This window comes from Staurois parvus, unplaced genomic scaffold (genome assembly GCF_062004578.1).
Source record: "Staurois parvus isolate SC_StPar_1 unplaced genomic scaffold, SC_StPar_1.0 ptg000394l, whole genome shotgun sequence".
Lineage (NCBI taxonomy): Eukaryota > Metazoa > Chordata > Amphibia > Anura > Ranidae > Staurois > Staurois parvus.
The window spans coordinates 2,178,640-2,206,140 of record NW_028318190.1 but is presented as its reverse complement, the minus strand read 5'-3'; the positions used below and the strand labels follow the sequence as shown (position 1 = coordinate 2,206,140).

The 27,501-nt window shown below is 43.9% G+C and overlaps 1 protein-coding gene across 2 annotated transcripts in view; it reads right to left on the bottom strand.

Moving 5' to 3' along the window:
• The window catches only part of ARID1A (AT-rich interaction domain 1A), a 131,341-nt gene that overhangs the window by 9,346 nt on the left and 94,494 nt on the right, over positions 1 to 27,501 (bottom strand). For both annotated transcript variants that reach the window (XM_089686231.1, XM_089686232.1), the window contains 11 exons: positions 20,160 to 20,400; positions 19,879 to 19,968; positions 19,618 to 19,785; positions 10,553 to 10,838; positions 9,795 to 9,934; positions 9,568 to 9,677; positions 5,214 to 5,423; positions 4,926 to 5,130; positions 4,701 to 4,833; positions 4,412 to 4,566; positions 4,202 to 4,337 (listed from right to left, as the gene is read on the bottom strand). In XM_089686231.1, the coding sequence (XP_089542357.1) occupies positions 4,202 to 4,337; positions 4,412 to 4,566; positions 4,701 to 4,833; positions 4,926 to 5,130; positions 5,214 to 5,423; positions 9,568 to 9,677; positions 9,795 to 9,934; positions 10,553 to 10,838; positions 19,618 to 19,785; positions 19,879 to 19,968; positions 20,160 to 20,400 (1,874 nt within the window). The remainder of the gene's footprint in view (positions 1 to 4,201; positions 4,338 to 4,411; positions 4,567 to 4,700; positions 4,834 to 4,925; positions 5,131 to 5,213; positions 5,424 to 9,567; positions 9,678 to 9,794; positions 9,935 to 10,552; positions 10,839 to 19,617; positions 19,786 to 19,878; positions 19,969 to 20,159; positions 20,401 to 27,501) is intronic.

The window sequence follows — 27,501 nt, the reverse complement described above, 5'->3', positions numbered from 1 at the left end:
TTACACAGAGGTAGTCACGGGGGTACAAAAGAATTGCTGTGGGTTGGGTTAGAAAAGATAGCGCAACATTACAAGGTTGACTCTAACCTCTCAAACTTAAATCGGAACTTTACTCACCTCCGTACATGCTATGCCCTGTCCTGGAGCTCCCTGCCTGGCAGCTGACATCTTTGGGCATCTGGCTTCCAGGTCCCGAACTCCGGGCAGGGATGACATCACTCCCTCGCACGTGAGGGAGTTCCGTCAAATTTGGCATTGCCAAATTTGTATAATACCTATGCGCGGCTCACTGTGCAGGGGTGGACAGGCAGGTAGCTGTAATACAGAAGACACAAAGCATGTCTTTTCTGCATTAAAACTCCTGCCTGTTCACCCATTTTTAATTTTCAATCTAAAGTTCCACTTTAAGGGAGATGAGCCCTTATTACCACCAGTGACTTTCATAGTGTAGTATCAAAGACCATCACAAAGTGCATACAAAGAAAAGACTTGCTCCGCAGTCCAAACACTGAACTAAAATGTTCTGCACATCTGTTCATGCGCACATAAGACTGATATGCAAAATGCAAGCGACGAGCGTCAAGGACAATGTCAAACGACATGAAGTTCAGCATAAGAGTCATTGGGTCGTTGTAATTTACTAACTCTCCTAGATTGTAAGCTCCAAGGAGCAGGGCCCTCCTATCCCTCTTGTATTGAACTTTATTGTTGCTGTATTGTCTCCTGTTATATTGTAAAGCGCTGAGCAAACTGTTTTTCTTTATATAAATCCTGTATAATAACAACAACTCGTGGCCAAACAATGCATCCCAGATATAGGGCCAGTAAGAAAGGGTCAGGCCAATATTGTCAAAATCAAAACAATGTTCAGCATATCCAGCAAAATAATGCAGACAAAGCAATGGCTTCCAGCTTTTTGACAATGTGGAGCCTAGAAAGAAGTCTCCTCCACCAGAATAGTTGTGGTCTTGTTTATGCAAAATATAGGAGAGTTGTACCTCAAGAGGTGTTGACCATTTCTTTGATAAAATCCTCCACTATATGGTAAAGGAAAAAAACACTTCAGAGGGAGACATACCCTACATGAGGGTTTTTCCAAGTCTTGTAGATAAAGTCAACAGTGGGTCAAGAAAACCTTAACAAACAGGCATGACTTGTAGGAGTCCAGCCCTGACATGTTAAGTAGCAACAAAAGGCTGATCTTGCAATATAAGCAAGTACTGCATCAATAAAAAGACACAAGTTATTTTGGGAGTGACTGCAAAGCCTGCAAGTCCTCTGGTTAAAGATCAAACAGCGGATCTGCAAATAACTCAGCAGCAGAAACAGTAGTTGGCAAGTCTGCCGAGAAACGGGAGACAGTGTGAAGTATAATGCTTGTGGCTCCTGTGAACAAAAGGTTGTGTCCAGTTGTGTAAGCTGGAATAAGGGATATTTTAGCTACCATCTAATGGGTTAATTGGGTTTTACTGAATAATCAAGGAGAATACAAAAGAGACCAGATCAAAATTAAGGTCCCGTGGAAACATGGGCTGCACAGGAGGAACAACCTGTCTAGCACCCAGGATAAGTTAAAGCTTAAAAATGATTTTGAAGGTACCAAAAAATGTGTGCATTATTTCTCAGGAGCCTGCACAGCATTGCACCTGATCAGCAGATAGTAGGTGTAATGTCAGGCTCTTGCAGACACTGCCTGCAGAGAAAAACTCCCGTCCGGGAGATCTGGGTGTGTAGGCAGGTCATTCCTTCATTAAAGGCTAAGTTTACTTTATGTTACATCCATATTTAGGGTGTAACATGTTACTAAAGTAAGCTTAGCCTTTAACCAAGAAATGAGATTTAATGGGCCTCTGAAAAAGCAAGGCCGAAGCTTGTCCCTTAATGGTACTCAAGGTTAACAAATACCTCCAAACTTGACTGAAGGCACGCCAAAATATGCCCCACGACATACTGTTGGGGGTGAAACCTATGGGATTCACACCAAGTGAAATAAACCTTTCATGTATGATGGTACACTTTCCTCAATCACAAATAACCTTGTCCCTCAAGACTTGGGCTTTAAGCAGTCATGCGGTCAAAGCCAGAGACTGTAAAGCAACATCAAAGATTAGGCCCTGCGACAGCAATTCTTGATGGTCTGAGGAGCCCATGGCTCATCTACCAAGAGTTTTAGGATGTCTGCAAATCACAATCTTCTTGGCCAAGCCAGAATTATCGGGACACCCTCCATCTTATCCTGTGCAACAGACGAGGAAAGAGGTGGAGTGGAGGGAAGGCACAAATCAGAAAAAACTGATGCCTTGCAGTCACCAGGGCAATTACCGCAAGGGCCAGAGAAACCACGGTTTAGGACACAATCTCGGTCCAGCTTGTTTTATCTGGATGCCAAGAGATCCAGCTTCCCCCATCTCAGAAAAATCTCTGAACACTTCCAGTTGAAAAGCCCATTCTCTCAGATTCAGCTGCTGAGAAAATCGACCTGCCAATTACTTTGGCATCTCTGCCTCTCCTCCATTGCAAAATACAAAAATGGTTGATAAGGCAAGAAAATTAATGATGTTCACTGACAGGAAGCTCCCTTCGTTTGGCCTGGGAACCGCGAACAGGTTAATTAGAACCTGTGAGACCTTCTGGAACAACAGTATTTCCAGCAGCCATCTGATTTCCTGCGTCTAAAAGACAGCAAAGGCCCGTAGATGTTCAGCCCCCTCCTGTGTGGGTGCCCCTACACTGAGAGGATGATTGCCTCTGAAACCATAGGACTTGGGGGCCCAGTTCTTCTGCGAAGTAGGCTTTGGTCTGGAGCCTGATGTTGGCTGCTTACAAAAATAACACTTCTTGGACTCTGAAGGTGTCACCAGTTTAAGACCTGCCACCTTCTTCTTAAGGGGTAAAAGAATGCGCTCTTCCCCCATAGTCATTTTCTCAATAAAGCCATTCAAGGATGGTCCAAATAAGTGTAAATCTTTAATGGGCAGCCTCTCATCTTGCTTCTTGCAGGAAGTTCTACTGTTCAGCAGTCAGGCTAGTAAGAACAAAAAAAAGCAGTAAAACCACAACTCGATGTGCTTCATAGTGCCCTCCAGGGATACTAACATAACCTGGGCAAGTGGAAACCATACTCAAGGCCAACAGATTCAGAGGAGAGTTAGGTGAAAGAGCCAAGTCAGGTGGATATTAAAGGCTTAATTTTCTTTTTTTAAACACATCATTCTTACCTGCACTCTGCAGGGGTTTTCACAGAGAGCAAGCAGCCTAGATCCTCCTTTTCCTAGGTCTCCCGCAGGCCCTCCTGGCCCCTCCCTCCTATCAGGTGCACCCATAGCAAGCAGCTTGTTATGGGGGCATCTGCTGTTCAGTGTGTCCAGTCACACACCACTGAGCCGTGGCTCGACACCGTGCCTATCCTGGCCGAGTTAACACTTTTTGCATTTGTGACGGCTTCACCAACGTGAACTCAACAGCACTAAGTCTGCACAGTCTACTCATACAAAAGGAGGCAAATCAGACAAAAGGCATGCCACAGCTCTGGACCTGGACAGAATCCCTTAGCAAATGACCAAAGAAAAGTCACAGTGGGGACAATTAAGTCATGTGGTATTTTAGTAGTGAAAGCATGCGGTAATGTAACAAGGGTCCCCCCTAAATCCACACCAGATCCTTATCTGAGCATCCCGGTTGGGGGGGGATGGTGTACTTTGGGGCAGGGTGACAACTTGACAAGGGTCTTTACCCCACAACCCTGGGGAGTGGTTGTGGGGTTCTGCGGACAGGGGACTTTTTGGATTGACAATGGATCTACATTAGGGGAATTTTGTTTTTTTTTATTTAAGGACTTTTCTTAATGGCTGGTGATTTATTTTTTTTTTTACATTGACTCATCGATTAAGGACATGGCGGCCGCCTGCTCCTTAACAAGACAATCTACATGACTCGACCACTAAATTACCGCATGCATTTAATTATTTCCTTCTGTGAATTAACTAAGGTGTTATAATGCAGTATTTACTGAGAGCTTTTGCCATTTATGGTAAATACCACATTCTAGTGATGGTGAAATTACATTTTCAGTATCGCATGCAATATATGGTGGTCACATTTAGTGAACTGTCCCCAGCATAACCCAGTTGTTTAAGAATCCTGTGACCCTCAATGCACAATAGAAAAATTAAAATTTTTTTCAGTCAAAAAAAATACGCACCTCACTCTATCATAACCGCTATAAGGATAATGCTGGCGCTGTGCCATGTTTGACATAGCTGGACCAGGTGCTCGACTATATGGATCTCCCATTGCTCCGCTGGGTCCTTGCCCAGATGACATGAAAGGATCTGTTCCTGAGAAAGGAGATATTTTTTAATGCAAAAATACTTCTAATGCAGAAGTCTAATAAAAAGAATTTGTCACCTACCTTTTCTCATTCCGCCATAGGGATCCTTATTTGTCTCATAGGGCATTCTGCCCATCATGTCTGCCTGATATCCAGGATTAGGAGTCATCGAGTTTCGTTTCTGGTAAGAAGGATCTGATCCATCATATGCATCCTGGAGACCTACCGAATTATTCCTAGGAAGGTAGAAGAAAAAAAAGCAAAAATGAAAATTCAAAAAAGGACAGGCAAGGTCATTAGAAGTTGGAGGGAATAGGTATTGTTTCTGGTACAATTATGACCCATATTTAGAACCACTACGAAAGCTCACCTCATGCCTGGCATGGGAGGCATCTGACTATGAGGCGTGGATGCTGGTGTGGGAGGCTTCAGATCCCCTCCTTCTGCCATAGAGCTGCTAGTGGACTGAGGAGTCTGTGGTCCCTGCATAGAGCCTGAGCCAGCTAAATGTAATCAAGATGCGATATTAGAAGACGATGTTTCCCATGGCAACAAAAAAAACTTCTTTAAAACAAGCAATGACATATGCCCTTACCAGGAGATGGTGGTTGAATTTTTGCCTGTTTCTTTGCTTCTGCTGAAGCAAATATATCAGGTGGTGGGTCCTCTCCCCTTTCAATTTTGCACTCAAAAGCATACAGACATTGTATATATTGCTTCTTTAGGGAACTAGCTGCACTACTTGATGTACCCACATTTAAATTTGTTGCAAGCTCTCTCCACTTCTTGTTCTTATTAACCTGAGAGCAAAGAAAGTAATTAGAGATGCATCAGAACAAAAATCCAAGAAGAACATGGCATTAAATGAAGAAACATGCCTAACCTGGGTAAGTCCCCCAATGTCCTTGACAGACATGTAGAGACGGTACAAATCAAGGGGTTTCCTGCCCACAGCTGGTAAGTTGGTCATGCCCATTGCCTTCTCCTCTGTGAATGAAAGGTAACGATCCACCCACATTTTTCTCTCTGGTTCTCCACCCAATTCATACAGTTTTGTTATCTTTTCATTTGTAGTAGTAGAGGAACTGGATTTCTGTTAATAGGAAAAAGAAAATGCAAGAATAAGGTTAAAAACCTGTAACCCAAAATTTAGTGAATATCATTACAACATCACAAAAAAAAAATCCTAATTAGATTTTACAAATGTTGAATATTTAAGAAAAGTGTCCACATATGTAAAGTGTCACTGTCATAGAACTGACAAACACATTTTTATCATTGTTCAGGAAGCAGGACATCAATGAAAGGAGAAGCACAGCCAAAGATCTTTTGGCTGTACTTCTCCTATGGGTCACAGGAGTGCAGGTCGTTCTGCACTCCGGTCACCTGTTTTCAGTTGACAGTGGGCTGAAGCCTGCAGACAGTGGTGACTGACAGTTAGTGCTCTCTATTCAGAGTGGCTGCGATAACACCGCGATCAGGGTTCATGTGATCGCCGAGATTACGATTAGAGCCGGCGGGAGACAGATGCATCATCGGACCGATGCTGCATCCACCTAGGCAAGTATAATTTTGGGGAGGGGGGGACAAAAAAAACACTTCTCTTTTAACCACTTCAGGACCAAACTTTCACCCCCTTCCTGCCCAGGCCATTTTTCAGATTTCAGCACTGTCACACTGACACTATGAATAACTATTAGTCATACAACATGGTACCACAAATAATATGATATATATATATATATATATATATATATATATATATTTTTTTTTTTTAAAGACAGCTTTATTTTGGTGGTATTTAATCACCATGGTTTTTTTTATTTTGCACTATACAGGGAAAAATGCTAAATATTTTGTAAACTTTTTAGTTTTAGTTGTCAAACAATTTTGCAAATCTGCAGAATTTAGACCAAAGATGTATTCTGCTACATTTCTTTACTAAAACTGCAATTCAGTCTGTGTGAAAGTTATAGAGTCTAAAAACATGGTATGTACGAGTCTACATCGTATAAATAATTGAAAACTCATCAGTCCTGTTGTATTGACTGACTATCTCGTTTCTTGAGGCTTCAAAATGCCAAAATTGACTCTTTTTGGAAAGCAGACAGTCTGAAGTATTTAGTAAGAAGCATGGTGAGCTTTCTCCATTTGTAATTTCTTTTATTTTTTTTTTTTTTAGAAAAATGAAAAAAAAAAAAAAATTGTTTACAAATTTATTTTAACATATTTCCTAGCAGCATACTTGCTATTACACCCCAAACCACATTCTTCTATGCCTCCCAGGTATGGGAATACCACGTGTGACTTTCACAGTCCAGGTGCATAGAAAGGCTTTCAAGGAGTATAACATTAGTCGTCTAATTTCCTGACTACTTATTTTTCTTAAGTCTCTGAAGTGCCAGGACTGGAAAATAACCACAAATATGGTCATATTTTGGAAAACACCCCAAGGTATTTATTGTAAGGCATAGTGAGTCTCTTGAAAATGTCATTTTTGCCACAAGTTTTTGGAAAATGCAGGAAAGAAAATATTTTTTACTCAATGTTGTCAATTAAAATATTTGTAACACACATCTCAGGCATACTTGGAACTCGCCCCCAAAACACATCCTGCTGCTCCTCCCGAGTGTGGCAATACCATATTTGAGAATATTTACAGATAAGCCAAATAAAGGGTCTCAAAATCCAAGGAGCACCTTCAGGCATTCCAAGGGCATAAAATTACAGACAGGGAGTCTTCTGAAGTTTTTGGAAAATGCGAATTTTTTTTTTTTCTTTACAAAAAGTTCTCAAATAAATCAACCATCATTGGCCATACTTAGAATTACAATCCAAAGCAAATTCTGCTACTCCTTTTGTGTATGGCGATACAACATGACAGACTTTCACTGTGTGGACGGATTATGTGCTGAACATTGTATCTTGTGTCTAGTGTCACCTATAGTAGTCTTGGTTCCTATAAGCCAAGCAAGCCTAGCCAACTGGTATGTGGCTGGACCTAGAAATGCCATTTTCATTAGTCAGGAAGTACAGAAAGCTGAAGAAAGGAAGAACAAGAGAGTTCCTGTTCCAGGAGTGCAGGTGTCCATAGGGGATAGCTGGAACTGGTGTCTCACAGGAACGTAGCTAGTCAGAAGTGTAGCTGGGTCAGTTCAGACCACAGGCGCAACACTGCACTGGTGTGGCAGTTATCAAGAACACTGTTGCTGGCTTACACTGGTCTGGTGACAAAGGGTCTGGAGTGGCGGTGATCAGGAAAAATAGCTGGTTGCACTGGTCTGATGGCAATCAAGAACACGGATTCCAGCTACAGTGGTCTGGTAACACTGACTGACTGATATGGGGGTGAACAGACTCACTAACCGGATACATTATTTGGGTTCACATGTGGCTTCTGAGGGGAAGGGGGGTGTTAAAACCTTGCAGTTGAGCCACTTCTCAACTGCTACCCCTTTTAGCTGCAGAGACTAGGTGTATGTACATGCCGCGGCTGTGATGCTTTGAACTATATCCTCTGTACGCCTGCCTATCCTGACCTGTCCAAGTGAATTGAGGGTGCTTATATGGTGTCCAAGGGATTACAGCAGGTGGTGAAGAAACGATACATTGCCTCCACACTGCCTGCTATATGCTCTCTGAAGAGCAATCTAAACACCAATCGCTCTTCAGTGAGCATTGTACATGTAAGCCAATCTTTATGGTGACACGGATTGCTGTGGTAGTGATCAAGGACACTGACTGGTGGGGCAGTGATTAAGGATACTGACTGGTGTGGCCTTTTGGCACTGTACTGCTGTGCTGGTCATCAGAGACAATGGCTGGTGGCACTGAAACACAGTGGATATTAGACCAGCCACTCACTGTACATGATCACTGCTATATACAGTTTCCAGAACCATTTTTGATCCGCTGTGTCAGAGGATCACAGATCAGGTCGCCTGCAAGCAGGCATTCTCCTGGATTGAAGCTTGTCCCACCCGGCCACTTTATATACACAGTTTAAGTTACTGAAATTGCTCTTTTTTAAAATAATGAACAGGTTTATACTTACTTGCTCTATCTATAATTGAATCCCTTATCTATAATTTTTTTTTTTTTTTGGGGGGGGGGGGGGGGGGGGTCTCCCCTGCCCTCCAAAGCATCTAAACGAGCACAGATCTGCTTGGTTACATGCTTCCATGGCTGTATCAGCCAGGGAATGACTGCCCTGAAGCCAGAAGTTCCACAATCGTCGCTTCCAGTTTCATTCCATGCAGAGGAAATTGGGGAACAGATGTACTACATATGTCTCCTCTGACTTGGCCTCCTCAAGCCAGTAGATGTAGTCCCAGGTTCCTGTCCAAGGAGCTTAAGTAGTTAAGGATTCTGCTGCTCAGCAGTTTGGTTTCCTCCTTACGAGTGAACACACCTTCTACCTGCCAAGTGCTTTTCCTGGAACTCAACTCTCCTATTCTCTACAGCCAATGAAGATGTCATTATAGCCTCTGATTTGCAGTTGCCATGGTGCTGCACATATGATCAGTTATGATACCGGCCAGTGTCTTCTGAGTCTGAACAAGCCAGGATGACAGTCACTGCGACCCTCTGATTCAGAGTCTAAACTGCCTAAAGCCACTAGAAGTTCAGAGCTAGACAGTGATGGGGTGACGCTGGCTTACGTTTAAAACCTTTGCAGTGAGTATAAGTAAGCAACTGGGGGAATCTGAGCAGTCTAGAGTGACTGTAGTGGAGGTCCCTCTGCAAGGATAGAGAACTCAGTCTCAACTGACAGAGCTGAAGGACAAACTGATAAGGCAGACCCTATACGACAAGTCTGCTGGAATCCAGATTTCAGGTACTGGTATCTTATATCAAAAAAAGGCCCTGCGCCATCCCCCTCCCAGAACCATTATGAGTAAAGGCTGGAGCCACCCGTAGCTGCAGGCCTGTACACTCTTGTCTATATACTGCAGTGGCAATGCAACTAGCCCCAAGGGTGGGGCAAGGTCTCAGGTACTCACAAACCCAAGCTGCGAGTGCTGATGAGAGCTGGAAGAGATCAGGAAGTTAGGTTTCAAATCGTATCACTGGCTACTGTATCTTTGCTCTAAATGTTCAAAAATTTAAATATTTAATTTTGTACACCTTTTAATTGGACACAACAGTTCCAAAGTTTCAGAGCTGAAAATGCAATCAGTGGAACCAGATCTTGCTAAATTTTCTTTATTAAGAATATCTTAAAACTTGCAAAGTACCTTTGATTTGGTCTCTGTTTTAGGTGTCCCATCTGCTTTGTTGTTCATTTTCGGAGTCTGAGTCAACTTAACATCAGAAAGTCCCATAAGCTCTGGGCTGCCAGCCATGCCTGAAAGATACACATTAACATGCCTCAGCTTAGCCGTTAGAAACAAAGGGGTTCATTTTAGCTACAACACAGTCACAGTACAATACTAACATTTCTGACAATGGAACGATAACTCACCTGAGTTGTTGGCCATATTGCCTCCCATATATGGAGGTCCCTGTGTATTCATCATTGCCGCCATGCTATTCATTCCCTGGCCATATGGTGGTCCTGCTCCCATCATCCCACCCTGGTTCATGCTGGGATATCCTGGAGACCTACAAATTATAGTAAGAATTAAAAGTAATTTAAAAAGGTGAAAGCTGTTTTTGACCAAACCAAATAACCATTTGATTTTGGCTCTGTTCACATCTAGGCATTTTGTAGCACGGGCAGAATCGCTGCGATTCTGCCTGCGGTCTCAAAACGCTCTGCAAAACTGACAAATCGCACCAAGCTTGTTCAGGTGCCAGTCATTTCCAATGGCACCTAAACACAAGTGTGATTCTTGACACGACTGTCGCAAGATAAATCGCGCAACAATCACTACAAAACGCATCACGCAAAGCTTGTTGCCCAAAAAAAGAGCGGAAAATTATTTTCCGGGTGATAAGCTTCATGCGATAATCGCAGCAGAATCACACCATTTTAGGTGCCATTGAAAATGAATGGAACAGGTGCCATTCAGGCTACTAGCCAGGCTAGTTCCTGAACTAGCGATCAGGAACTAGCCTGGTGAGATTTGTCAGTTTTGTAGAGCGTTTTGGGATCACGGGCAGAACCATGGCAATTCTGTCCACAATAAAAAATACCTAGATGTAAATGAAACCTTAATATTTGCTCTAAACTAAATCAGGCATAATTAGTACATACTTTAAATGTCAAAACTTTCTTACCTGTTTTGTATGGAATTTGCAGTGCCATGCATACCAGCAGTATCTTGTGCTTTGCGATTCATACCGCCAGGTGGAGGACACATTCCAGATCCAACTTGGGGTGGCATGCTTCCCATGTTTGGCCCATATTGGCGGTTGCCCATTGCAGAATGACCCATACGTCCTCCATACTGTGGCATTCCTCCCTGCCCATGCATTTGTCCACCTGTAACAAGTGGGGCCATGCCACCTCCAGAATATCCTGCATTAGGCATAGCATTGTAATTTGGCTGTCGGGGATACCCTCCTATTTGGAAGAGACATTTAGTAAACACATGCTAAAGAAAAAAAAAAAAAAAACAGAACAAAATGACAAATTCAAGGAATAATCACCTACAACAAAACGATGCAATAATTGAAAAAGGTTTGTATAAAATTACATAACACATTACCACTTTATCATATCTGCATTGCCATGATTATATAGAGGGGTCTTTTGTTTTGGGCCTTTTGCATATCTATGGAAGGTTGTACCCAGCACCTGGACTATTTGGTTGGTGATTGAACGCCTTTGGTTTAGAACCTCAACAATACAGAGCAGAAGACATCTTGTGAGAAGACATCCTTGCAATTGACTTGGGTGTCTTCTTGCAAGATCTTGCCTGCCTTGCACTTGTGTGCTTTTTTTTAGTTATACAATTTATTGGTACATGTTACAACTAACAGATGGTGATATATTGAGAAGGGAACCAGAGGGAAATAAAAAGACCAACTGGTGTACTTGTTTACACTTCACGTGAAACTCTGGAACAGCAAGTAAAAATTTGAACACACAAACCTAGAGAGAGATATCCAAGCTGTCCCTTTCTGACCAGTGAGCCTGCACAGGGCCATCTTCCAAGGATGGCCCTTAATCAAGCTGGCTAGACAAGTTGGGTTGTGCTTGTGAAAAAAGACTTAAAATGTGATTCAACATTCGCAGTTTTTTTGGCAGATACCCACTCCGACTTCCGCTGGATTCGCCTAGGCAATTCAACCAGAAGTTCTGTACAAGTAATCATTTTGGCTTTGTGAATGGCATCCATTCAGATGCCATTATTGTGTACTATTGTGACAGCTGTAATAGTCAAGCTGCACCAAATCCTTGTAGATTAAATCATTAAACAAGGTATATTGAGAAAACTTGCATGATTATTCAGCCAATTCTTCACTGGTGTAGGGGACTGAAGGTGCAAGGTGTCCCAGACTGACTCAAGAGGAAAACATCTCCTCCTGATTGGGCTGTCAAGCCGGGGATTGAACTCAGAACAAGGACTCTGCCTTCGAGACCCATTCCACAGAGGAATCCGGAGACCATCAGACTGTCCAATACCCAATCAGTGAAGTAGGCATATGGTACTAATGGCCCCCAAAAACAAGATGCTGCAGCAACAATGAAAGATGAAAGTGAAATCTCTCCATGGCAGAAGAAAACTCACTGTAAGGTAGTTTGCACCAAGTGCCAAAGGCTGCAGTCTTCAGTCAAGAGTTTGATGGAGAGAACATAAAACACCACGGGTACAGACAGCCAGTGTAAAAAAATCATAGAGCTAACCAAGCACTCAGAAGAAAATTTTCCAGCAGGTTTGTCTGAGACAGAGCGGTTGCAGTGAAATAATCATTATATAGTTTGGCAAAACCTGTGTTCGGTGGAAGATTATAAAGCTTGAAACCAGGAAGATCTGCACAACAGCAACCACACAGATAAACATGGAGAGGTGGCAGGAGTTTTGAACAGGATGATTATCAAAATATCTTTAAGGTACTGCAAGTTATATGGAATTTAAATGTATCCACTTTAACAGTCTGGTGCACAGTGAGTGCATAATGAGAGTTTGGTATAAGGAAAATCTGCTGTGTGAATAGTTGAACCGCAAATCGCCCATAATTATGGAGGGCTTCAAAAGTGTATGTTAGCACAGGGGTTGAGCGAAAGCATGTATTGATAGTGACTGTAGAGACGTCTAGAATTTAAGATCCAATCTGAATCTACTAGTAACAGCTGACCAAAAAAAGTTGATCACAGAGGCCCTTACAATGTGCAGAATTGTGTTTATGTGCCTGGGAATGACAGGTGATCTGTGCTGCCATAGCTAAAAGCCTGTAAGCCCTGGTTCACATATATGCGGCCATGCAGTCCGCGTTTTGCGTGGGCATGGGAGCCCATTCATTTGAATGGACTCCCATGCCCCATGACACAGGGAAGAAGTCCCTGCACTTCTTCTGAAAACGCAGCCCGCATGGGAACCTCGTGCCCGGGAGTCCGCATTCCTCTGTGCGGGTGGTGCCGCTGCACCACCCACACAGATGTGAACCTAACCTTAATCAATGACATGGCATATGCTGACATATGCTTCAGCTATAAAGATCCTTCAACACACTCAAGTATTTGCATCTATCCCTACAGATGTACACGGTCAGATGTGTGGTAAAAATCATACAGCCACTGCGTCTACTACCCTGCCATTGATGTTTAACACGTTGATGGAAACAACTGTACAAAACATCTGGGGAGCATCAACACAGCAACATTTGCATGCTGTACGGGTCTCTGCACCCATATGAATGAGCCCAAAGTTTTAGCAAGCCAGAAAAGACATCCAACCTCCTTGAGGACACCAAGTGAAACATAGTAGGACAGTTAGAGGAGTGATATTGGGCACCAGAGGCTGGCCTAATTCTTTGTCTTTGCCAGGTGTCCCATCTCCAGTACTAGGCAGTATAATGCACAAGTCATGAATATGAAAAGCAGTGTGCCTTATCCACTTGCCCTCCAGAGGATTTACCCCCCTTCCTGACCAGGCTATTTTTTGCGTTACGTCGATGTGTTACTTTGGCAATTGCGCGGTCATGCAACACTGCACCCAAATGAAATGTAAGTCCTTTTTTTCCCCCACACATTGAGTTTTCTTTTGGTGGTATTTGATCACCTGTGCGGTTTTTATTTTTTCCACTAAAAAAAGAAAAGCGACAATGTTTTTGAGGAAAGAAAAACAAAACAATATTTTTGACTTTCTGCTATTAAACATGTCCAGTAAATTTAAAAAAAAAAAAAAAAAAAAGCCAAAATGTATTCTGCTAAATATCTTTGCTAAAAAAAAAAAAATCCCAATACGTGTAAGTTAATTGGTTTACATGATAGTTATAGCGTTTACAAATGGCGGTATACACTGTATACTGTATTTTTTTGTTAATTTTAATTTTTACTAGTAATGGCGGCGATCAGCGACTTATAGTTGGACTGCGGAGGGCATTCTGACACTGGGGGGAACGGACTTGGTGTCACTGACATCCCCAGTGACACCAATACAGTGATCAGTGCTAATAAAAAGCACCAACACTGTACTAATGGCACTGGGCAGGAAGGGGTTCACATGAGGGGTGATCAAAGGGTTAACTGCGGGTTTACTATGTGCTGTGTCCGTGTGCTTCACTGTCAGCACACTGCTTTGGATGGCTGTGCAGTGCATACTCGACAACAATCGCCTCCTCCACTTCACCACAATCTCCCTTGTTCCAGGGTATCCCAATGGCTTAGCACCGATGGATAGTTAATTGGTGTAAGAGAGCTAATGATGGAATACAGCCAAATTCCTTCCTCCTATGTGAACGTCTCTCAGATGGTCATGCAAAAGACAAAACACAAAGGAACTGGCTCAGCATTGTGTTCAAGGAAGGATCCTCACATGCTGGTTGTGTTGGAGGGTGGATCCTCACATGCTGCTCGTGTATGGTACAATGGATTTTTCTTTATGTGATTTTGCATTGCCATAGCTATAAGTGAGGGCATTCCCCTTAGAATTACTTACAAAATATGGTCCATGTCCAGAAGTACGACGTGGTAATCCACATGTAGACCATCCTGTAACAAATCTTCATAGCAAATAGGTGGAAGGAAGTGCAAGAGTACCTTATGAAAGGTTCTAGGGGGAAGTGGAAGTAAATTGTGCGTGCAATCAGTGGTTCGATGCAACACTTGGTCATCCACCAGAGATCAAGCTCTGAGTGGTTGAAATTTAGCACCAAGTTTGGAAAATATTCACCTTGCAGTATAAGCTTTGCAAACATAACCCTGTTTTAACTTTAACACACGTCAGCCAGGAAGCCCAATGTGTTCTGTGTGTGAGACAGCTCTGGACATCATCCTAGGAGGAATCGCCCACAGCAGCTTTCTCCTCTTTCTCATCCTGAGGAATTTCCTCAGACACCTTATCCTTTCTCAAAAGGGGGGGAGGAAGAAAGGAGAGCATCCATTTTTTTTCACAGGTGTTTCAAGCCAGTGAGAACCTGAAAGCTGATCAGCCCAGAAATGGCTCCAGAAAAATACTCCCTTGACAAAGTGGTGGAGGATTTTCCCCTGAAATAGTGGAAATACCAGAAAAGGGGAGGAATTCAGAAGTAATGTGACCTTTTGGGAAATCAGTGCAGGGTCAACTTTGCAGAGGGTTGCCCCTACCTGATAAGGGGATTTGGAAGCTCACCACATCAGTCTTCCTCCCCACCACCCTGCCTTGCCAAAGGTTAAAAAGGCCTGTGAACCCCAGAACGCTTAACACCACCTATGCAAGCAAGTCACCCCTAGCAGACAAGTGTCCCAATTCTTGCTGTGCTGAAGGAATCAAAATTAACAAAGTGTCCCAAAGTTGTGCAGGACCAGGAGGTCAAAAAACGCAAGTACTATGCCCGTGACTCTGTGAAAATGGCACCTGCATATGTGCACTACCCTTTTGTGCTCTGCCATTTGTTGCTCCCACCGAGGAAAAAAATGCCTAAACATACATGGAAGCATTGCCGGGGGGATTGCCACACACTTTATTACATCAGAGAGACCAACCAGTGCATAACTGGAGCGGCAGCAGGCTCAATCTTCACCTATTATGGCACACATATCCGGCACAGCCTTCAAGGATTTGAACCCCCTCCACAGAGATCACTACCCTGGACCTGTAGAGAAGGCATATGCGCCCATATACATCCCGCTCACATGCCACCTTCCTCACCCTTCTTCTCCTCCTAACCTCTGGGGATATCTCCCCGAACCCTGGTCCTCCTCTACTTCGCCCACACACAAGACATCCTCTTTACCGCGGGAATTACCGCAATCCCCTCAATCTTATATCTGTCCCCTTGCTCCCCACAACCACCCTCCCGTTTTCATGTGCACTCTGGAACGCCCGTTCGGTCTGCAATAAACTCACCTCCATCCACGACCTCTTTGTCTCCCGCTCTCTTAACCTTCTTGCCCTCACCGAAACCTGGCTCCAAGCAGCAGATACTGTCTCCCCCGCAGCACTCTCCTACAGAGGCCTCATCTTGACCCACTCACCCAGGCCCAGTGGTCGGAAAAGAGGCGGGGTTGGTCTACTTGTCACCAATGAGCACCTTTCAAGTCCTCCCTAATCCTCCCTCTCTATCCTTCTCTTCTTTCGAGACCAACTGCATCCGGCTATTCTCTCCAATCTCTCTGAGGATTGCAGTGATCTACCGGCCTCCTGGACCCATGTCCTGCTTTCTCGATGACTTCGCCGCCTGGCTACCCTACTTTCTCTCCTCCGAGCTACCCACTTTCATCCTCGGAGACTTCAACATCCCTATTAACGTCAATAACCCGGCTACATCCCAACTCCTCCACATAACCTCTTCTTTTGAACTAGCGCAGTGTATACAGTCCTCCACTCACTCCGACTGGAATACCTTAGACCTTGTCTTCTCTCACCACTGTACCCCCTATAACCTCTCAAACACCCCATTTCCCCTCTCTGATCACAATCTCATCACCTTCACAGTCTCCTCCTCCTCTAACACCTACCCCACTAAACAGACAATTACCAGCAGAAATCTCCGAAACCTAAACCCGGCTCCCTTCCACTCTGCAACTGACCAGCTCTACGACAACATCAACCCCGTCCTGCCCTGACCTGGCCACTGCTGTCTACAACAACTCTCTCTCATCCGCTCTAGACTCGCTTGCTCCACTAACAACACGAAGCATCAGGCCCCGACCTCTTCAACCTTGGGAGACTGACCACACCCGAAATCCCAAACGACACAGTCGCGCGCTGGAGCGATTATGGCATAAAACCAAATCCCACCAAGAGTTCACCCGTTATAAATCTGCCTTCCTAACATACACTTCCTCCCTTCACGCTGCCAAATAAGCTTACTTTGTCACCCTCATCAATACCTTCTCTTCGAGTCCTCGTTGGCTCTTCTCTACCTTTAACTCTCTACTTTCTCCACCCCCACCGCCACCCAGCGCCTCACTCACTGCCCACGAGATTGCACACCACTTCCAAAACAAGATCGACACAATTCGTAGGGACATCACCACTACACAGACACCCACCCCACTTAGCATTCCTCACACCATACCTCCCCCTCAACACTGTCCTCCTTTGACCTCGCTACCACCGAAGAGGTCCTTAAGGTCTTCTCAGAAGCCCGCCTCACCACCTGCCCCCTGGACCCTGTCCCCTCACAAGTCCTTCGGTCACCCTCCTCTTCCATCCTATGCTCTCTCACTCACATCTTCAATCTCTCCCTCTCTACAGGTGCATTCCTCTCCACTCTAAAGCACGTGCACATCACTCCCATACTTAAAAAACCCTCCCTAGACCCCACCAACCTGAACAACCTTAGACCCATCTCCCTGCTGCCATTTACCTCTAAACTCCTAGAACGCTTAGTCTACAATCGTCTGAGCTCCCACCACACTGACAACAACCTACTCGACCCCTTACAGTCTGGCTTTCGCCACCTACACTCCACTGAAACTGCCCTACTAAAGCTCTCTAATGACCTACTAACGGCAAAAACCAACGGCCACTATTCAATACTCCTACTACTCGACCTCTCCGTGGCTTTTGACACAGTTGACCATCCCCTCCTCCTCAAAAAACGACACTCTTTTGGCCTCAGCGATTCCACTCTCTCCTGGTTCTCCTCCTATCTATCGCAGCGCTCCTTCAGTGTCACCTATAATGCTGCCACTCCTCCTCACTCCCTCTCTCTGTAGGGGTCCCCCAAGGTTCTGTCCCTGGACCCCTTCTCTTCTCCATCTGCACCTCCTCCCTTGGTCACTTGATAAGCTCCCACAGCTTCAATTACCATCTCTATGCTGATGACACACAAATCTATCGCTCTACCCCTCACCTCACCCCCTCAGTTTCCACTCGCATCGCTAACCTACTAAGCGACATATCGGCTTGGATGTCACTTCACTTCCTCAAACTCAACCTTTCCAAAACTGAGATCCTAGTATTCTCCCTTGCCCGCGCCACCCCCACTGACTTCACCATAAACATCGCTAACACCATCCTCAGTCCATCCCCTCACGCCAGGGTACTAGCTGTAATCCTAGACTCCCATCTGTCTTTCCAGCCCCAGATCCAATCGCTGACAAAATCATGTAGACTTCACCTACGCAACATCTCCAAGATACGACCGTTCCTAACCCCAGAAACCACTAAGCAACTTATTCACTCCCTTGTCATATCACGCCTCGACTACTGTAACTCCCTCCCCCTAGGCCTACCTCATCGCAGGCTATCCCCCCTCCAGTCTATCATGAAAGCTGCTGCCAGACTCATCCACCTCACTAACCGTTCTGTATCCGCCACCCCTCTCTCCCAATCCCTCCACTGGCTCCCAGTTGCCCAACGGATAAAATTCAAAACTCTAACAATGACATATAAAGCCATCCACAACACTGCCCCAACTTACATAACCGATCTTATCTCTAAATATCACCCAAACCGTACACTCCGCTCCTCGCAAGACCGCTTACTCTTTAGCTCCCTTATCTCCTCCTCCCATGCTTGTCTCCAAGACTTCTCCAGGGCGTCACCCATCCTTTGCAACTCCCTACCCCAATCTATCAGACTATCACCTACTCTGCTTGCCTTTCGGCGATCATTGAAAACCTTTCTCTTCAGGGAAGCCTATCCCGCCCTCTGCTAATTCTGGAATCCTCTACTCTTCCAACCACTCCATCCCCCACAGTGACTACCTACTGTACCATTCACCCCTCCCTCCTAGATTGTAAGCTCCAAGGAGCAGGACTTTCAAATCCCTCTTGTATTGAACTGTATTGTTACTGTATTGTCTCCCACTATATTGTAAAGCGCTGAGCAAACCGTTGGCGCTATATTAATACTGTATAATAATAATAACCTAAACAGCTAGGTTCGAGCACACAAACCCCAAGGAGTTGCTGCCCATGGAATCCAGCACCGACTGGCAGACATTATAGGCTATTCTTGCTTTTGTATGTGGTGTCCTATACAGTCCTCTTGGCCAACTGGCCATAGTGACCAATCCAGACGAAGAACTTTTTTTTTTTTTTTTTTTTTTACACAGCACCAGGGGAGTTAGGGACAGGCCAGAGAATTAGGACCAAGCCCTTACAAGGAAAATCTTCACAGACATGTTTGTAGGCAAATCCATTATTACATAATAAAACACTAGCTAAAAAGTAGCTAGGCAGTATTACCCCAAAAATGTAATATATTGCTTACTAATTATTAGATGTGGTGGCTGCATGAGTTTTCTTTTCTTTGGCTCCCCCCCCCCCCATTTTCACCTGGTGATCTGACTAGTAACACCATGTATTAGTTAGACACCACTTGCCAAGTTTTTTTTTCCCCTTTTGGGATAAAGGTTTTACTTTAATAAATAAAAACTGATTATTTCAACCATCTCTGCTAGTGGTAAATGGTCTGTCTAATCCCTGTAAACATACATTTTTCAGGAGCGTTCAAACTTTTATAAAACAGATTTGCTGGCCAGATCACCAGATGAAAGTAGAAGAAAGAAAACCTAAAAGAAAATGAATACAGCCATCATGTCTAAGAATTGGTAAGTTGCAATATGTTTGCTTTTGGGTTTAATACTGCTTTAGCTGAGCTGGAAGAGAGAGATGTGCCCATTCAACTGGGAGGTGGCAGAATAACCCAAATAGTCATGAATATGAACTATGATATGATTAAGTGAACACTTTTTTACATTTGGATAGTTATGAGACATTTGGGTCAAAATTGATTACACACCCTGGGGACCATACTGGCCTCCCTGAGGTCCATAGCTCCCCATAGAATTTTGTTGATAGGGTCCCATCCCAGCATGCATCTGTGTCCCCGTGGACTGGCGTGGTGAAAGTGCCGGACCAGGCTGTGGGGATCCGTACTGAGGTATTTGTGCATTCCTCTGCATGTACCCTGTTGAAAAACAAGCATGTCATTAAACATGAGACATTGAGGTGGAGATTGTTTTTAAACCAGCTCTCCTTTTCTACCCATAACTGCTCTTACCTCTCTCTTGCCCAAGCCCAGCCTGGTTCATGGTAGGGTGAATCAAACCATCTGACTGACCACTAGGAGGACGTGGAGGCATCTGAGTCCCTGATAATTACAACATTTAAATTAAAATAAGCATCCATAACACACCAAATTTTGACTTGAATATTTAAGACAACCAGAGTGGAGATCAACAATAAAACTTCACATTCAGTTATTTATCAACAGGAGCCAACTAGAATTTTTATGACGACAGACTGGCGATAACATGTAACAGAACATATATGATTTCTTACCTGGAACAGAGGTTGGGGAGAGAGGGCCAGATCGAGATGGTGCAACACTGGCTGGAGAGCCTACTGGGGAGGGTGAAGGTCCTCTAATACCAGGAAGGTGGGGTGATGTATGAGGAGAGAATGGAGACTGGGCTGGGTTGCTTTGCTCGCCCTGACTGCTGGAAATTCCTGAAGTGCTGACACCTGGACTAAGAGCACCCTCAGCACCCATAGGGAGATCATCAATGGAACCAGAAAGATCCTGGGGAAGAAAACACAAATCAAGACGTAATTAAAAAGGCACATTCAAAAGGTGTTGCTCAAATAAATGTTATATTTCTTTTTCCAATAAATGCACAGCAGAAACTCATGACAGTTCCCAGATAGAAGTAATTTTAACAGGCAACCATTCATGGCCCAGTGCATGCGTCAATCCAAGTAACTCAAAGAAAAAATATGTACCAAGAATATCGAATAGATGCAAAAATGGAATGTTACATTAGATAACTCTGACACTGCAAGCTGCCTTCTCTTGTTCTCCTTAAGTATATTTCATGCATAAGACTGATCAAGTTGGTCACAGTTTTAAATACTGAGCTGCGCATAACTGGTTTTAAGTGGTCCAACCCTTTAACTGTCCCCTGTGTTGCTAAAGAATAGAACGAGCACCTCTGAGCTATATGATATGCATGTACATAGCTGTATACAAAAACAAGATTTTATTGATCACTGTTCAGTGACAGACATAGCTTCTCTTCTTTAGTCTTGAAAAAACAGAGTTTTATAGAGCCACCAACAGGAGTAGGACACTAGGCAGAAAAAAAACAAAACACCTCGGCCCCTCCTATGGGCAGACCTCTCTGGGCGCAAAAAAAAACAAAACCCGATCTCTGCTGACTGCAAAGACAGTTACAAGCAGTGTAAGAAATAAAAACTCCAATAAAGGGTGTCCATGTAAAAGGGATTTTTGGTAACACCAATCTTTGGTGGACACAGCCTCTCCTTAGTCTTGATCAAACAGGGATGTCTCAAAGCAGTGAGCAGTGCCACAATGAGGGTTGGGAAAAAGAACCCAGGGAACAACCAGGCAGACACGTCAACATTCCAAATAACCCAGAAGGGGCCCCAGAAAACCCTAAACAGTAGCCAGCAGAACTCGGCAACCAAAGCAAGCATCTGCGGAAGCCAAAACACCAGCCCTGGAAAATTTAGTAAGCGTGCAGATGACAAGATTGCTGTGTGAGAAAGACGCCGGATGTCAGAAATGCCCAGGAGGCACTAACCACCCTGGTACAGAGAGGGGGTTTTATGCCTAGAGAGGACTGCCCATAGGTGGTACCAAGTTTTTTTTTCTGCCTAGTGTTCTACTCCTGTAGGCGGCTCTATAAAACCCTGTTTGGTCAAGATTAAAAAGCCAATTCACACTATGTGCGGTGCCAGGTTTTACTGCATGCTAAAACGCCTGTCACTGCTGGACATACATGAAACCATTGTTTCCAATGTATGCCATTCACAATGCAACACAGCCTAGTTGCGTTTTATTGCAGCACACTGGCCGGAATCGTACTGCAATGGCAGGCAGTAAGCCGCCCTTCATTTGAGTGAAAGAAGTGTACATTTTGTACACTTCAAATAAAGCTCTTGCAGGGAGAGGAGAAAGAAAAAAGGGATGATAGTGCGATGAATTGCATACCACACTGCCCCCTATCAGCCGGCAATGGAGAGCTGTCGCTGCAGCAGTTCTCCAATTAGTGTGAATTTGTCCTATTGTATCTTTTCATGTGACAACACTGAAGAAGTGACACTTTGCTACAATGTAAAGTAGTGAGTGTACAGCTTGTAAAACAGTGTATATTTGCTGTCTCCTCAAAATAACTCAACACACAGCCATTAATGTCTAAACCGCTGGCAACAAAAGTGAGTACACCCCCAAGTGAAAATGTCCAAATTGGGCCCAATTAGCCATTTTCCCTCCTCGGTGTCATGTGACTCCTTAGTGTTACAAGGTCTCAGGTGTGAATGGGGAGCAGGTGTGTTAAATTTGGTGTTATCGCTCTCACTCTTTCATACTGGTCACTGGAAGTTCAACATGGCACCTCATGGCAAAGATCTGAAAAAAAGATGGCCATAAAGATGGCCTAGGCTATAAGAAGATTGTCAAGACCCAGAAACTGAGCTGCAGCACGGTGGCCAAGACCATACAGCGGTTTAACAGGACAGGTTCCACTCAGAACAGACCTCGCCATGGTCGACCAAAGAAGTTGAGTGCACCTGCTCACCGTCATATCCAGAGGTTGTCTTTGGGAAATAGATGTATGAGTGCTGCCAGCATTGCTGCAGAGGTTGAAGGTGAAGGTGTAGGTGTGTGTGTGTGGGTTGATCAGCCTGTAAGTGCTCAGACCATATGCCGCACACTGCATCAAACTGGTCTGCATGGCTGTCATCCCAGAAGGAAGCCTCTTCTAAAGATGATGCACAAGAAAGCCCGCAAACAGTTTGCTGGAGACAAGCAGACTAAGGACTTGGATTACTGGAACCATGTCCTGTGGTCTGATGAGACCAAGATAAACTTATTTGGTTCAGATGGTGTCAAGCGTGTGTGGCGGCAACCAGGTGAGGAGTGCAAAGACAAGTGTGTCTTGCCTACAGTCAAGCATGGTGGTGGGAGTGTCATGGTCTGGGGCTGCATGAGTGCTTCCGACACTGGGGAGCTACAGTTCATTGAAGGAACCATGAATGCCAAGATGTACTGTGACACGCTGAAGCAGAGCATGATCCCCTCCCTTCGGAGACTGGGCCGCAGGGCAGTATTCCAACATAATAACGACCCCAAACACACTTCCAACATGAACACTGCCTTGCTAAAGAAGCTGAGGGTGAAGGTGATGGACTGACCAAGCATGCCTCCAGACCTAAACCCTACTGAGCATCTGTGGGGCATCCTCAAACGGAAGGTGGAGGAGTGCAAGGTCTCTAACATCCACTATCTCCGTGATGTCGTCATGGAGGAGTGGAAGAGGACTCCAGTGGCAACCTGTGAGCTCTGGTGAACTCAATGCCCAAGAGGGTTAAGGCAGTGCTGGAAAATAATGGTGGCCACACAAAATATTGACACTTTGGGCCCAATTTGGACATGTTCACTTGGCGATGTACTCACTTTTGTTGCCAGCAGTTTAGACATTAATGGCTGTGTGCTGAGTTATTTTGAGGAGACAGCAAATTTAGACTGTTATACAAGCTGTACACTCATTACTTTACATTGTAGCAAAGTGCCATTTCGTCAGTGTTGTCACATGAAAAGATATAATAAAATATTTACAAAAATGTGAGGGGTGTACTCACTTCTGAAAGATACTATGTGTGTGTGTATACACACACACATAATCATGTTCACACCAGAGCACTGTGTTTCTCTGCTTTCCAGCAATGTACAATCATGTAACATGTTTGCATAAAATTGCACCTTACTGGATGGCCCTGCATGTCATCCCATCGCCAAGCGCAACACACTTTGTGCACTTCACATGAAGTTTAAAAAAAAAAAAAAATGGGGGGATAGCTGTGCGATATAAAACACATATCACACTTGTCCTCTCCCTACATCTGTCTCCCAATTGCACACTACTTGATATTCTGAATAATATAGGCTGCCCAAAAGGGTTCTATGCATAAACCTGCTCTAAAGAAACACAAAGAAAGATAAGAAAATCATTTTAAGCATGCTTTGAGAATTGTAGCTCAAAAACATAGCAGATGTTTCTCAAATTTGGCTGCAACAAAGCAGAATGTTGTATTGTTATAGTGGTACCACTGAAGTGTGTCAAGAAAAAAAAAAAGTAAATGTGTACATTTCATTGCACTTGCTGTGCATAAATATGTGGGTCTCAGAACCTTTGTTTAGGAATGTAAATGGACTGACAAAGGGATCCCATAAGCTTGCATTTTTAATAACTTAAAGCTGGCAGCTCCCGACCCTTTAAGGGGTTTCTGATCAAGTGGCTCTCAAAGTGGTCACATGACCGGAAAGCTCTGCATCACAAGTATAGATCAGGAGCTTTCCATTAGCCACCGGTAACTGTGCCAGAAGCGTGCAGGGGGTACACTCTCGGCACAGCTGTGTTTACATGCTGGTACGCATATATGCAGCCTTTGCGTTAAAGCGGAGTTCCACTCATCCTGTCAAAAAATAAAATTCAGCATCTACAACAACTGTAGCTGCTGACTTTAAAAAAACAGCCACTCACCTGTCCCTCGGTCCCGTGATGTGTCCCCCCGCAGCCCAATTCACCTGCTGTCCTGGATTCCTAGAGGCCGGCATCTTCAGTGTGGGCACCCGGCTGTGACTGCTTGCGGCTTCACAGCTGGGTACCCACTGCGCATGCGCGAGTAGCGCTGCGCTTCATGAATGGTCCTGTAGTCTTCTGGGACCTGTCATGTGTCCCAGAAGACTACGGGGAGGGAAGGAGGGAGGACACCTTCCGTTTCCGATCGCCTAGGCAATTCAACCGCAATTCGGAGCCGGTACCTGTCAAATTCGGGTTCTCTCTCTCTCTCTTTATATATATATAAATATATATATATATATATATATATATATACATACACACACACACACATATATATATATATATATATATATATATACACACACACACATTTTTTTCCCCTTTTATCTATCAAGTAGATACTCAACATGTCAAACCTTCAAAGTGTGTGCGCATTGGTATTCAACGCTTAAGAGTCTATACAGGTCATCAGTCAGGAGATAACTGTGATTAATGGTAGCACAATCGTTGTTTTGCATAGCTGCACCCAACGTTTGCATTTTTACTTATTTTTTTCACTTAAATTTATTGCTATCACATAGGGGACCGATAGCCCTCTGTTACAGCATTGTTTAGTGACAGGTTCTTTCCAACTAGTTCAGCTCTTTGGACATGTGTGGCATGTCCAAAGAGTGAACCTGTGGGAGTTGCCCAATCACTTACATCACTGGCACATGCTGCTGCACTTACCAGGCACTCCAAGTCCTCCTGGGAGCACAACTTCTAAAGTCATTATGATGAGCTGGAGGAGACCAAGAACATCTGTTCTCCAATCTCATATGCAGTACCGTGAACAGAAGCAGTCAGCTATGAGCACCTCCAGTTCAGAGATGTCAAAACCCCAGCTAGAAAGCGGAGTACCCTCCTGTTCTTGGTCAGTTGAAGCAGAGGGCAGGGGAGACACTGGGAATCTAATAGATCCCTGATGACTCTATAAAAAATACCTGCCCAATACTATTACATAGGGGGCCTGTTAGCCAATTTGTTATGGCAAAGGTAAAGGAAATGAAAAATCAAATACAGAATTAAAAAAGTAAAAAGAAAATTGAAAGCATTCCTTACACCCGTAAAAACAAGAGCACATACAAGATCTGTATGTAAACATACATACGTGTATGTAAGCAGCGATTGCGCCACACGTTATATATATTGCCACAAACATTCCATGATAATTTGTTGCCTTTTAATGGGCACACAGAGTTTGGAGGCCTAAAATCATTTGGTATCCATTTTCTTGTACAAGGGAAAAAATAATTTCTGCAATTAATTTTAGTGTATTTTTTCCTGAAATTAGAGATGTGATAATCCACTGCACAAATATGCAAAATAAAAAATTGCAACTACAATTTTTGTTCTACAAGGACTTAGCTTTCAAAAAATATATAATCGTGCTGGGGTTTCAAGTCATTTTATAGCCAAAAATGCAGATTTTATCATGTGCAAAAAAAAAAAAAAAATGCTCCGAAGAAGTCGTTAGAGGTTAAGTTCACCTTTCTACAAAAAATGCACTTTTTTGCAGTAGGAACCTGTAAAGCATTGCACCAGCGAGCAGATTACTGATGCCATGCAGGTCTCCTGCAGACCTGTCAGTTTATTTGCATGCTCACATCCCGTATGGCTAAGCCGATACTTCTGATAGGAAGAATCAATGAACTACCACAATGCTCAACGCCATTTTTCACCTGAAAGCTGACAGTTGTGAATGAACTACAGTGCCCTGAAAGAATATTCATACCCCTTGAAATTTTCCATGTTTTGTCATGTTACAACCAAAAAAATAAATGTATTCTATTGGGATTTTATGTGATAAACCAACACAAAATGGCATATAATTGCGAAGTGGAGGAAAATATGATAAATGTTTTTCAACATTGTTTTACAAATAAAATATCTGAAAAAGAGTGGCGTGCATTTGTATTCAGCCCCCAGAGTCAATACTTTGTAGAACCAACTATCGCTGCATTTACAGCTGCAAGTCTTTTTCGGTATGTCTCTACCAGCTTTGCACATCTTGAGTGAAATTTTTGCCCATTCTTAAAATATAAGTAAAAAATAGCTCAAGCTCTGTCAGATTGGATGGAGAGCATTTGTGAACAGCAATTTTCAAGTCTTGCCACAGATTCTCAATTGGATTTAGGTCTGGACTTTGACTGGGCCAGTCTAACACATGAATATACTTTGATCTATACCATTCCATTGTAGCTCTGGCTGCATGTTTAGGTTAGTTATCCTGCTGGAAGGTGAACCTCCGTCCCAGTCATGTCATTTGCAGACTAACAGGTTTTCTTCTAAGAGTGCCCTGTATTTGGCTCCATCCGTCTTCCCATCAACTCTGGCCAGCTTCCCTGTCCCTGCTGAAGAAAGCACTCCCACAACATGATGCTGCCACCACCACGTTTCAAGGTGAGGATGGTGTGTTCAGGGTGATGTGCAGTGTTCATTTTCCGCCACACATCGCATTTTGCTTTTAGGCCAAAAAGTTCAATATTGGTCTCATCTGACCACAGCACCTTTTTCAATGTTTTCCGTGTCCTACACATGGCTTCTAGCAAACAGGACTTCTTATGGCTTTCTTCTTGCCACTTTTCCATAAAGGCCTGATTTGTGGAGTGCACGACTAATAGTTGTTCTGTGGACAGATTCTCCCACCTGAGATGTGGATCTCTGCAGCAAGTTCAGAGTTACCACAGGCCTCTTGGCTGCTTCTCTGATTAATGCTCTCCTTGCCTGGCCTGTCAGTTTAGGTGGATGGTCATGTCTTGGTAGGTTTGCAGTTGTGCCATACTCTTTCCATTTTCAGATGATGGATTGAACAGTACTCTGTGAGATGTTCAAAGCTTGGGATATTTTATTAATCTAACCCTGCTTTAAACTTCTCCACAACTTTATACCTGACCTGTCTGGTGTATTCCTTGGCCTTCATGATGCTGTTTGTTGTCTAACAAACCTCTGAGGGCTTCACAGAACAGCCGAATTTATACTTAGATTAAATTACACACAGGTGGACTCTATTTACTAATTAGGTGACTTCTGAAGGC